The 10867-nt window shown below is 40.9% G+C and overlaps 1 protein-coding gene and 1 long non-coding RNA gene across 2 annotated transcripts; both read right to left on the reverse strand.

Annotated features, from left to right (window-relative positions):
* Nucleotides 1-256: 256 nt before the first annotated feature.
* Nucleotides 257-4037, reverse strand: LOC121847381. Its single transcript, XR_006084250.1, has 3 exons — nt 4002-4037; nt 3808-3915; nt 257-281 (listed from the first exon to the last, which is right to left on the reverse strand). It is a non-coding gene; the product is annotated as an uncharacterized LOC121847381 (long non-coding RNA).
* Nucleotides 4038-7824: 3787 nt separating this feature from the next.
* On the reverse strand, nt 7825-9108 carry LOC121847382 (FH2 domain-containing protein 1-like; the record flags this gene model as incomplete). The annotated part of the gene is given in 3 exon segments (XM_042328020.1): nt 7825-8359; nt 8535-8620; nt 9006-9108. Coding segments are annotated over 3 exon segments (253 nt in total), but the record flags the coding sequence as incomplete, so codon positions are not given.
* Nucleotides 9109-10867: the final 1759 nt, after the last annotated feature.

The following is a 10867-nucleotide window of genomic DNA, read 5'->3' on the forward strand; positions in this document are numbered from 1 at the left end:
TTACAGTATATATAGTGTAGTAGATATCTGTGTAGTAGATATATAGTGTAGTAGTATATATAGTGTAGTAGTATATATAGTGTAGTAGTATATATAGTGTAGTAGTATATATAGTGTAGACACAGTTATATCTAGTGTAGTAGTATATATAGTGTAGTAGTATATATAGTGTAGTAGTATATATATAGTGTAGTAGTAGAGTCCTGTGTCTCACCTGTGTTACTGACATGCTGAAGTTTACCAGGAAACTCTCTGTGTTTATCATCCTTCTTCTGTGCTTCCTGTGAACCTGACCAGGTCATCACAAACAGACAGACAGGCAGTGACAGACAGGCAGATAGACAGACAGGCAGATAGACAGACAGGCAGATAGACAGACAGGCAGATAGACTGTGTCAGATAGACAGACAGGCAGATAGACAGACAGGCAGATGTCCCAGACAGGCATATAGACAGACAGGCAGATAGACAGACAGGCAGTGACAGACAGGCAGATAGACAGACAGGCAGATAGACATCTGTGTCCCAGATAGACAGACTCTCTGTGACAGACAGGCAGATAGACAGACAGGCAGATAGACAGACAGGCATAGACAAACAGGCAGTAGACAAACAGGCAGATAGACAGACAGGCAGATGACAGACAGGCATAGACAAACAGGCAGATCTCAGACAGGCTGTAGACATACAGGCAGATAGACAAACAGGCATAGACAAACAGGCAGTGTCCAGGCAGATAGACAAACAGGCAGTGTCCCAGACAAACAGGCAGACAGACAGGCAGGCAGATAGACAAACAGGCAGATAGACAGACAGGCAGATGACAGACAGGCACAGACAAACAGGCAGACAGACAAACAGATAGACAAACAGGCAGACAGACAGACAGACAGATAAACAGACTTACAGGCAGATAGACAGACAGGCAGATAAACAGACAGGCAGACAGACAGACAGGCAGATAGACATACACTGATATCCAGAAGGGACAGAAGACAGGCAGATAGACAGACAGGCAGATAGACAGACAGGCAGATAGACAAACAGGCAGATAGACAAACAGGCAGATAGACAGACAGGCAGACAGACAGACAGGCAGATAAACAGACAGGCAGACAGACAGACAGGCAGATAGACATACAGGCATATATACAGTAGGCAGATAGACAGACAGGCAGATAGACAGACAGGCAGATAGTACAGATAGTGTAGATAGACATACAGGCAGTAGTATATATAGTGTAGTAGTACAGACAGCAGTAGTATATAGGCAGATAGACAGACAGGCAGACAGATAAACAGGCAGATAGACAAACAGGCAGATAGACAAACAGGCAGTAGACAGACAGGCAGATAGACAGACAGGCAGATAGTCAGACAGGCAGACAGACAAACAGGCATACAGACAAACAGAAGACAAACAGGCAGAAGACAGACAGATAAACAGACATACAGGCAGATAGACAAACAGGCAGATAAACAGACAGGCAGACAGACAGACAGGCAGATAGACATACAGGCAGACACAGACAGGCAGACAGACAGACAGACAGGCAGATAGACAGACAGGCAGATAGACAGACAGGCAGACAGACAAACAGGCAGATAGACAAACAGGCAGATAGACAGACAGGCAGACAGACAGACAGGCAGATAGACAAACAGACAGACAAACAGGCAGATAGACAGACAGGCAGATAGACAAACAGGCAGATAGACAAAAAGGCACAGACAAACAGGCAGACAGACAGACAGGCAGATAGACAAACAGGCAGACAGACAGACAGGCAGATAGACAGACAGACAGACAACACAGACAGACAAACAGATAGACAGACAGGCAGACAGACAGACAGACAGATAAGACAGACATACAGGCAGATAGACAGACAGGCAGATAGACAGACAGGCAGATAGACAGACAGGCAGATAGACAGACAGGCAGACAGACAGACAGGCAGATAGACAAACAGGCAGATAGACAGACAGGCAGACAGACAGACAGGCAGATAAACAGACAGGCAGACAGACAAACAGGCAGATAGACAGACAGGCAGACATAAGACAAACAGGCAGATAGACAGACAGGCAGACAGACAGACAGGCAGATAGACAGACAGGCAGACAGACAAACAGGCAGATAGACAGACAGGCAGACAGACAAACAGGCAGATAGACAGACAGGCAGACAGACAGGCAGATAGACAGACAGGCAGATAGACAAACAGGCAGACAGACAAACAGGCAGATAGACAGACAGGCAGACAGACAGACAGGCAGATAGACAGACAGGCAGACAGACAGACAGGCAGATAGACATACAGGCAGATAGACAGACAGGCAGATAGACAGACAGGCAGATAGACAGACAGGCAGATAGACAGACAGGCAGATAGACAAACAGGCAGATAGACAGACAGGCAGATAGACAAACAGGCAGATAGACAGACAGGCAGACAGACAGACAGGCAGATAGACAGACAGACAACACAGACAGACAGACAGGCAGATAGTCAAACAGGCAGATAGACAGACAGGCAGATAGACAAACAGGCAGACAGACAGACAGGACATGGACAGACAGGCAGATGGACAGACAGGCAGATAGACAAACAGGCAGATAGACAGACAGGCAGATAGACAGACAGGCAGATAAACAGACAGGCAGACAGACAGACAGGCAGATAGACAGACAGGCAGATAAACAGACAGGCAGACAGACAGGCAGATAGACAGACAGGCAGATAGACAGACAGGCAGATAGACAGACAGGCAGATAGACAGACAGGCAGATAGACAGACAGGCAGACAGACAGACAGGCAGATAGACAGACAGGCAGACAGACAGGCAGATAGACAAACAGGCAGACAGACAGGCAGATAGACAGACAGGCAGATAGACAGACAGGCAGATAGACAAACAGGCAGATAGACAGACAGGCAGACAGACAGACAGGCAGATAGACAGACAGGCAGATAGACAGACAGGCAGACAGACAGGCAGATAGACAAACAGGCAGATAGACATACAGGCAGATAGACAGACAGGCAGATAGACAGACAGGCAGATAGACAGACAGGCAGATAGACAGACAGGCAGATAGACATACAGGCAGATAGACAGACAGGCAGATAGACAGACAGGCAGACAGACAGACAGGCAGATAGACATACAGGCAGATAGACAGACAGGCAGATAGACAGACAGGCAGACAGACAGACAGGCAGATAGACAGACAGGCAGATAGACAGGCAGAGCTACAGGCAGATAGACAGACAGGCAGCCAGACAGACAGGCCTAGACAGACAGGCAGATAGACAGACAGGCAGATAGAGGACAGGCAGAAGACAGACAGGCAGATAGACAGACAGGCAGATAGACAGACAGGCAGATAGACAGACAGGCAGATCAAATACAGGCAGACAGACAGGCAGATAGACAGACAGGGACAGACAGGCAGATAGACAGACAGGCAGATAGACACACAGGCAGACAGACAGACAGGCAGACAGACAGACAGGCAGATAGACAAACAGGCAGATAGACAAACAGGCAGATAGACATACAGGCAGATAGACAGACAGGCAGACAGACAGACAGGCAGATAGATAGACAGACAGGCAGATAGACAGACAGGCAGAGAGACAGACAGGCAGATAGACAGACAGACAGATAGACAGAGAGGCAGACAGACAGCAGATAGACAGACAGGCAGATAGACAGACAGGCAGATAGACAGGCAGAGAGACAGACAGGCAGACAGAGAGACAGACAGGCAGACAGACAGACACCTCTCCTCTTCTCACCAGAGCTACAAAGTGCAGCAGGTTCATGCCAGGTTTATTGGCCTTGGTATCAGCCAGAGACAGGAGAGAGGACAGCTTGAAACCCACAGCGTTACCAGCATAACCACCCTGTAGACAGAGACACCATCAAATCAGTCAACAACTTTAGACAGGGGCCTTGGTGGAGTAACAAACACACTCTCTCTCTGACTCACAGCATTGAGGATGTTTCCAGCCTGCAGCACCAGGTGAGGATGGCATGAAGTTCCTCACAGTCTAGGAGCTCTAGGAGGAGAGAGAGAGAGAGAGAGAGAGAGAGAGAGAGAGAGAGAGAGAGAGAGACAGAGAGAGAGAGAGAGAGACAGAGAGAAAGAGTGTAGAGAGAGAGAGACAGGAGAGAGAGAGAGAGACAGAGAGAGAGAGAAAGAGAGAGAGATGGAGACAGAGAGAGAGAGAGAGAGGTAGAGGAGAGAGAGAGAGATGGAGACAGAGAGAGTGAGAAAGAGAGAGAGAGAGAGAGAGAGATGGAGACAGAGAGAGAGGGTAGAGGAGAGAGAGTTAAAGAAAGGCGACAGGCGTTAAACTGCTCTCAGCATGACACAGGACGAGAATTAACGGAGAGAGAAAACGAGAGAGAAGAGAGGGAGCGGTTTCTTCCATTTATCCATCTGCTGCAGCATCTCACCAGTGCTCATCTGTTAGAGTAGGTCCATGAACAGGATATTTATATTAGACAGCGGTTTTATGGGGAGACTAACACTCCTGTTCATCCTCAAATACCTTCACATCGTTTACTCCTAGAGTATTATAATAATACCCATAATAACACTAACCATCATCATAATAACAACAATACCCACAATAATAACATGAATAATCATAATAATAATAATAACAACACTAATAATAATAATATACCATAATAACACTAACCATCATCATAATAATAACAATAGACATAATAATAACACTAATAATAATAACAACACCAATAATAATAACACAAATAATAACATCAATAATAATAACACTAATAATAATAACACCAATAACAATAACACTGATAACACCGATAATAATAACACTTATAATAATAACACTAGTAATAATAACACTTATAATAATAATAACACCAATAATAATAATAACACTAGTAATAATAACAACACCAATAATAATAACACTTATAATAATAACACTAGTAATAATAACACTTATAATAATAATAACACCAATAATAATAACACCAATAATAATAACACAAATAATAATAACACTAATAATAATAACAACACCAATAATAACACCAATAATAATAACACAAATAATAATAACAACACCAATAATAATAACACCAATAATAATACCACTAATAATAATAACACTAATAATAATAACACCAATAATAATAACACCTATAATAATAACACCTATAATAATAAGACTAATAATAATAATAATAACACGAATAATAATAACACCAATAATAATAACAATAGCCATAATAATAACACAAATAATAATAACACTAATAATAATAACACCAATAATAATAACACTAATAATAATAACACCAATAATAATAACACAAATAATAATAATAACACAAATAATAATAACACCAATAATAATAACACTAATAATAATAACAACACCAATAATAATAACACCAGTAATAATAGCACAAATAATAATAACACTAATAATAACACCAATAATAATAACACAAATAATAATAATAACACTAATAATAATAACACCAATAATAATAACACTAATAATAATAACAACACCAATAATAATAACACCAATAATAATAACACAAATAATAATAACACCAATAATAATAACACCAATAATAATAATAACACTAATAATAATAACACTAGTAATAATAACACCAATAATAATAACAAATAATAATAACAATAGCCATAATAATAACACTAATGATAACAACACAAATAATAATAACACCAATAATAATAACACAAATAATAATAACACAAATAATAATAACAGCAATAATAATAACACTAATATAACAACACAAATAATAATAATAACACTAATAACAATAATAACACCAATAATAATGACATGAATAATAATAACAATAGCCATAATAATAACACCAATAATAATAGCACCAATAATAATAACACCAATAATAATACCAACACTAATAATAATAATAACACTAATAACAATAACAATAGCCATAATAATAACACCAATAGTAATAATAACACAAATAATAATAATAATAACCATAATAACACTAACCATTATCATCATAATTATAATAATAACCGAATAATAATCATCATAACCATAATAACCATACTAATAATAACCGTACTAATAATAATAACTATACCAATAACAATACTAATATTAACCATACAAATACTAATAACCATACTAATAATAACCATACTAATAATAATCATACTAATAATAACCATACTAATACCCATAAAAATACTAATAACCATACTAATAATAACCACACTAATAATAACCATACTAATACTAATAACCATTCTAATAATAACCATACCAATAATAATAACTATACCAATAACAATAGTAATAATAACCATACAGATGCTAATAACCATACTAATAATAAGCATACTAATAATAAGCATACTAATAATAATAACTATACCAATAACAATACTAATAATAACCATACTAATAATAATAACTATACCAATAACAATACTAATAATAACCATACAAATGCTAATAACCATACAAATACTAATAACCATACTAATAATAACCATACTAATACTAATAACCATACTAATAATAACCATACTAATAATAACCATACTAATACCAATAACCATACTAATAATAACCATACTAATAATAATAACTATACCAATAACAATACTAATAATAGCCATACAGATGCTAATAACCATACTAATAATAACCATACTAATAATAATAACTATACCAATAACAATACTAATAATAACCATACAAATGCTAATAACCATACAAATACTAATAACCACACTAATAATAACCATACTAATAATAACCATACTAATACCCATAAAATACTAATAACCATACTAATAATGACCATAATAATAATAACCATATTAATAACCATAAAAATACTAATAACCATACTAATAATAACCATACTAATAATAGCCATACAAATGCTAATAACCATAAAAATACTAATAATAACCATACTAATAATAACCATACTAATACCCATAAAAATACTAATAACCATAAAAATACTAATAACCATACTAATAATAACCATAATAATAACCATGAAAATACTAATAACCATACCAATAATAACCATACTAATAACCATAAAAATACCAATAACCATAAAAATACTAATAACCATAAAAATACTAATAACCATAAAAATACTAATAACCATACTAATGATAACCATACTAATAACCCAAAAAATACAAATAATAATAACCAGAAAAAAAATCATCATACCCATAATAACCATACTAATAATAACCATACTAATAACCATAAAAATACTAATACCCATACTAATAATAACCATACTAATAACCATAAAAATACTAATAACCATACTAATAATAACCATACTAATAACCATAAAAATACTAATAACCATACTAATAATACCCATACTAATATCCGCAATACTAGTAATAACCATACTAATAACCATAAAAATACTAATAACCATACTAATAATAAACATATGAATAATAACCATACTAATAATAACCATACTAATAACCACAATAATAATAACCACCATACTAATAATAACCATACTAATAACCGCAACAATAATAATAATAATACCCATACTAATAACCACAGCAATAATAATAACCATAATAGCCACAGCAATAATATTTTTACATTTTTTATTTTTACCTTTATTTAACCAGGCAAGTCAGTTCAGAACAAATTCTTATTTTCAATGACGGGCTAGGAAGTGTGGGTAAATTGCCTGTTCAGGGGCAGAACGACAGATTTGTACCATGTCAGCTCGGGGGTTTGAACTTGCAACCTTCCGGTTACTAGTCCAACACTCTAACCACTAGGCTACCCTGCCGCCCCAGGAGACAGGTGGATTTAGGAACCTCACCTTTAGAGGAGACAGGTGGATTTGGGGACCTCACCTTTAGAGGAGACTGGTGGGGACCTCACCTTTAGAGGAGACTGGTGGGGACCTCACCTTTAGAGGAGACTGGTGGGGACCTCACCTTTAGAGGAGACTGGTGGGGACCTCACCTTTAGAGGAGACAGGTGGGGACCTCACCTTTAGAGGAGACTGGTGGGGACCTCACCTTTAGAGGAGACAAGTGGGGACCTCACCTTTAGAGGAGACAGGTGGGGACCTCACCTTTAGAGGAGACAAGTGGGGACCTCACCTTTAGAGGAGACAGGTGGGGACCTCACCTTTAGAGGAGACAGGTGGGGACCTCACCTTTGTGGCGGTTCGTAGGACATCAATGTCGCGACTCATGTTCTCACAGGCTGGGGGAACACTTCTCTAAGTACCATGGCCTTGATACGCACCTCAAAACTACACACAGACACACAGACACACAGACACACAGACACACAGACACACAGACACACAGACACACAGACACACAGACACACAGTTGGCTTTTGCATAATAGTTCAATACGGAATGTTAATCAATCAGAAAGTAGGGTGGGGCTAGGGTCAGGTCACTAAATGCCATGACCTCTCACCTGGGCACTTGGGTGAGCAGGAACATGAAGGAATCGGCCAATGAGAGTTTAGAGGGGTCGCCTCGGAACGCTTTAAGTTTCTTCACCTGAGAGGAAGAAACAGGGACATAGAATCAACATAGTGTGTGTGTGTGTGTGTGTGTGTGTGTGTGTGTGTGTGTGTGTGTGTGTGTGTGTGTGCGCGTGCGTTTTGTAGTGCTGTGTGTGTGTCTCACCTCTTCGGTCTCAGGTAGTAGTCTGAGCAGCTCATAGTGTGTGAGTGTGTGTGTGTGTGTGTGTGTGTGCGTGCGCGTGCGTTTTGTCGTGCTGTGTGTGTGTCTCACCTCTTCGGTCTCAGGTAGTAGTTTGAGCAGCTCTTAGTGTGTGTGTGTGTGTGTGTCTCACCTCTTCGGTCTCAGGTAGTAGTTTGAGCAGCTCTTAGTGTGTGTGTGTGTGTGTGTGTGTGTGTGTGTGTGTGTGTGTGTGTCTCACCTCTTCGGTCTCAGGTAGTAGTTTGAGCAGCTCTTTAAGAAGCTCCGCTCCGTAGGACTGACTGTTGCCATAGCGAATATCCTCTATTATGTCCTGGTTGGACCTGGGACAGACAGAGTCAGGATTGATTCATTTTTAATTTAACCTTTATTTAACTAGGCAAGTCCAAGGATGGATGGATGAGAGTTCTAGAACCCTTCTATCTAAACCCAGAATGTTCTAGAACCCTTGTCTCTAAACCCAGAATGTTCTAGAACCCTTCTCTCTAAACCCAGAATGTTCTAGAACCCTTGTCTCTAAACCCAGAATGTTCTAGAACCCTTGTCTCTAAACCCAGAATGTTCTAGAACCCTCTAAACCCAGAATGTTCTAGAACCCTTGTCTCTAAACCCAGAATGTTCTAGAACCCTTGTCTCTAAACCCAGAATGTTCTAGAACCCTTCTCTCTAAACCCAGAATGTTCTAGAACCCTTGTCTCTAAACCCAGAATGTTCTAGAACCCTTGTCTCTAAACCCAGAATGTTCTAGAACCCTTCTCTCTAAACCCAGAATGTTCTAGAACCCTTCTCTCTAAACCCAGAATGTTCTAGAACCCTTCTCTCTAAACCCAGAATGTTCTAGAACCCTTCTCTCTAAACCCAGAATGTTCTAGAACCCTTCTCTCTAAACCCAGAATGTTCTAGAACCCTTGTCTCTAAACCCAGAATGTTCTAGAACCCTTCTCTCTAAACCCAGAATGAAAGTCCTAGAACCTCTCGAAACCCTTTTCTCTCTCAGTCTTACTTCCTCTCTGGCTCTTCAGTTTAAATAACTGGGATATTCCCCACAATACCTCAGCTGGGTCTCCCTGCAATTATAAAGTGGGTACTCCCTCCCTACCAGGAAACCGACCCACAATTTAAACCAGTAAACACAACAAATACTGCAGATTGGCTATTAGTGACTAACTTCTGTAGGACTTACAACTGAGACAGGGGGAAAATTCATGAAAAGAGGAGAGAGGAGGGGAGAGAGGGGAGGGGGAGAGAGGAGAGGGGGAGAGAGAGGTGAGGGGGAGAGAGGGGGAAGACATGAAAAGAGGAGAGAGGAGGGAGAGAGGAGAGAGAGGGGGAAGACATGAAAAGAGGAGAGAGGAGGGGAGAGAGAGGAGAGAGGGGGAAGACATGAAAAGAGGAGAGAGGAGGGGGAGAGAGGGTGAAGGGAAAGGAGGGGAGAAAGAGGAGATGAGAGAGGGGAGGGGAGAGAGGGGGAGAGAGGGGAGGGGGAGAGAGAGGGGGAAGACATGAAAAGAGGAGAGAGGAGGGGAGGGGAGAGAGAGGGGGAAGACATGAAAAGAGGAGAGAGAGGAGGGGAGAGAGGGTGAAGGGAAAGGAGGGGAGAAAGAGGAGATGAGAGAGGGAGGGGGAGAGAGGGGAGGGGGAGAGAGAGGGGGAAGACATGAAAAGAGGAGAGAGGAGGGAGGGGGAGAGAGAGGGGGAAGACATGAAAAGAGGAGAGAGGAGGGGAGGGGGAGAGAGAGGGGGAAGACATGAAAAGAGGAGAGAGGAGGGGAGAGAGGGTGAAGGGAAAGGAGGGGAGAAAGAGGAGATGAGAGAGGGGAGGGGGAGAGAGGGGAGGGGGAGAGAGGAGGGGGAGAGGGGGAGAGAGAGGGGAAGGGGAGAGAGGAGAGGGGGAGAGAGAGGGGAGGGGGAGAGAGAGGGGAGGAGAGGGGGAGAGAGAGGGGAAAGGGAGAGAGGGGAAGGTGAGGGAGAGAGGAGAGAGGAGGGGGAGAGAGAGGGGAGGGGGGAGGAGGGGAGGGAGAGAGAGAGGGGAGGGGGAGGGAGGGGAGGGGGAGAGAGAGGGGAGGGGGAGTGAGGGGAGGG

This window comes from Oncorhynchus tshawytscha, linkage group LG10, assembly GCF_018296145.1.
Source record: "Oncorhynchus tshawytscha isolate Ot180627B linkage group LG10, Otsh_v2.0, whole genome shotgun sequence".
In the NCBI taxonomy this organism is placed as follows: domain Eukaryota; kingdom Metazoa; phylum Chordata; class Actinopteri; order Salmoniformes; family Salmonidae; genus Oncorhynchus; species Oncorhynchus tshawytscha.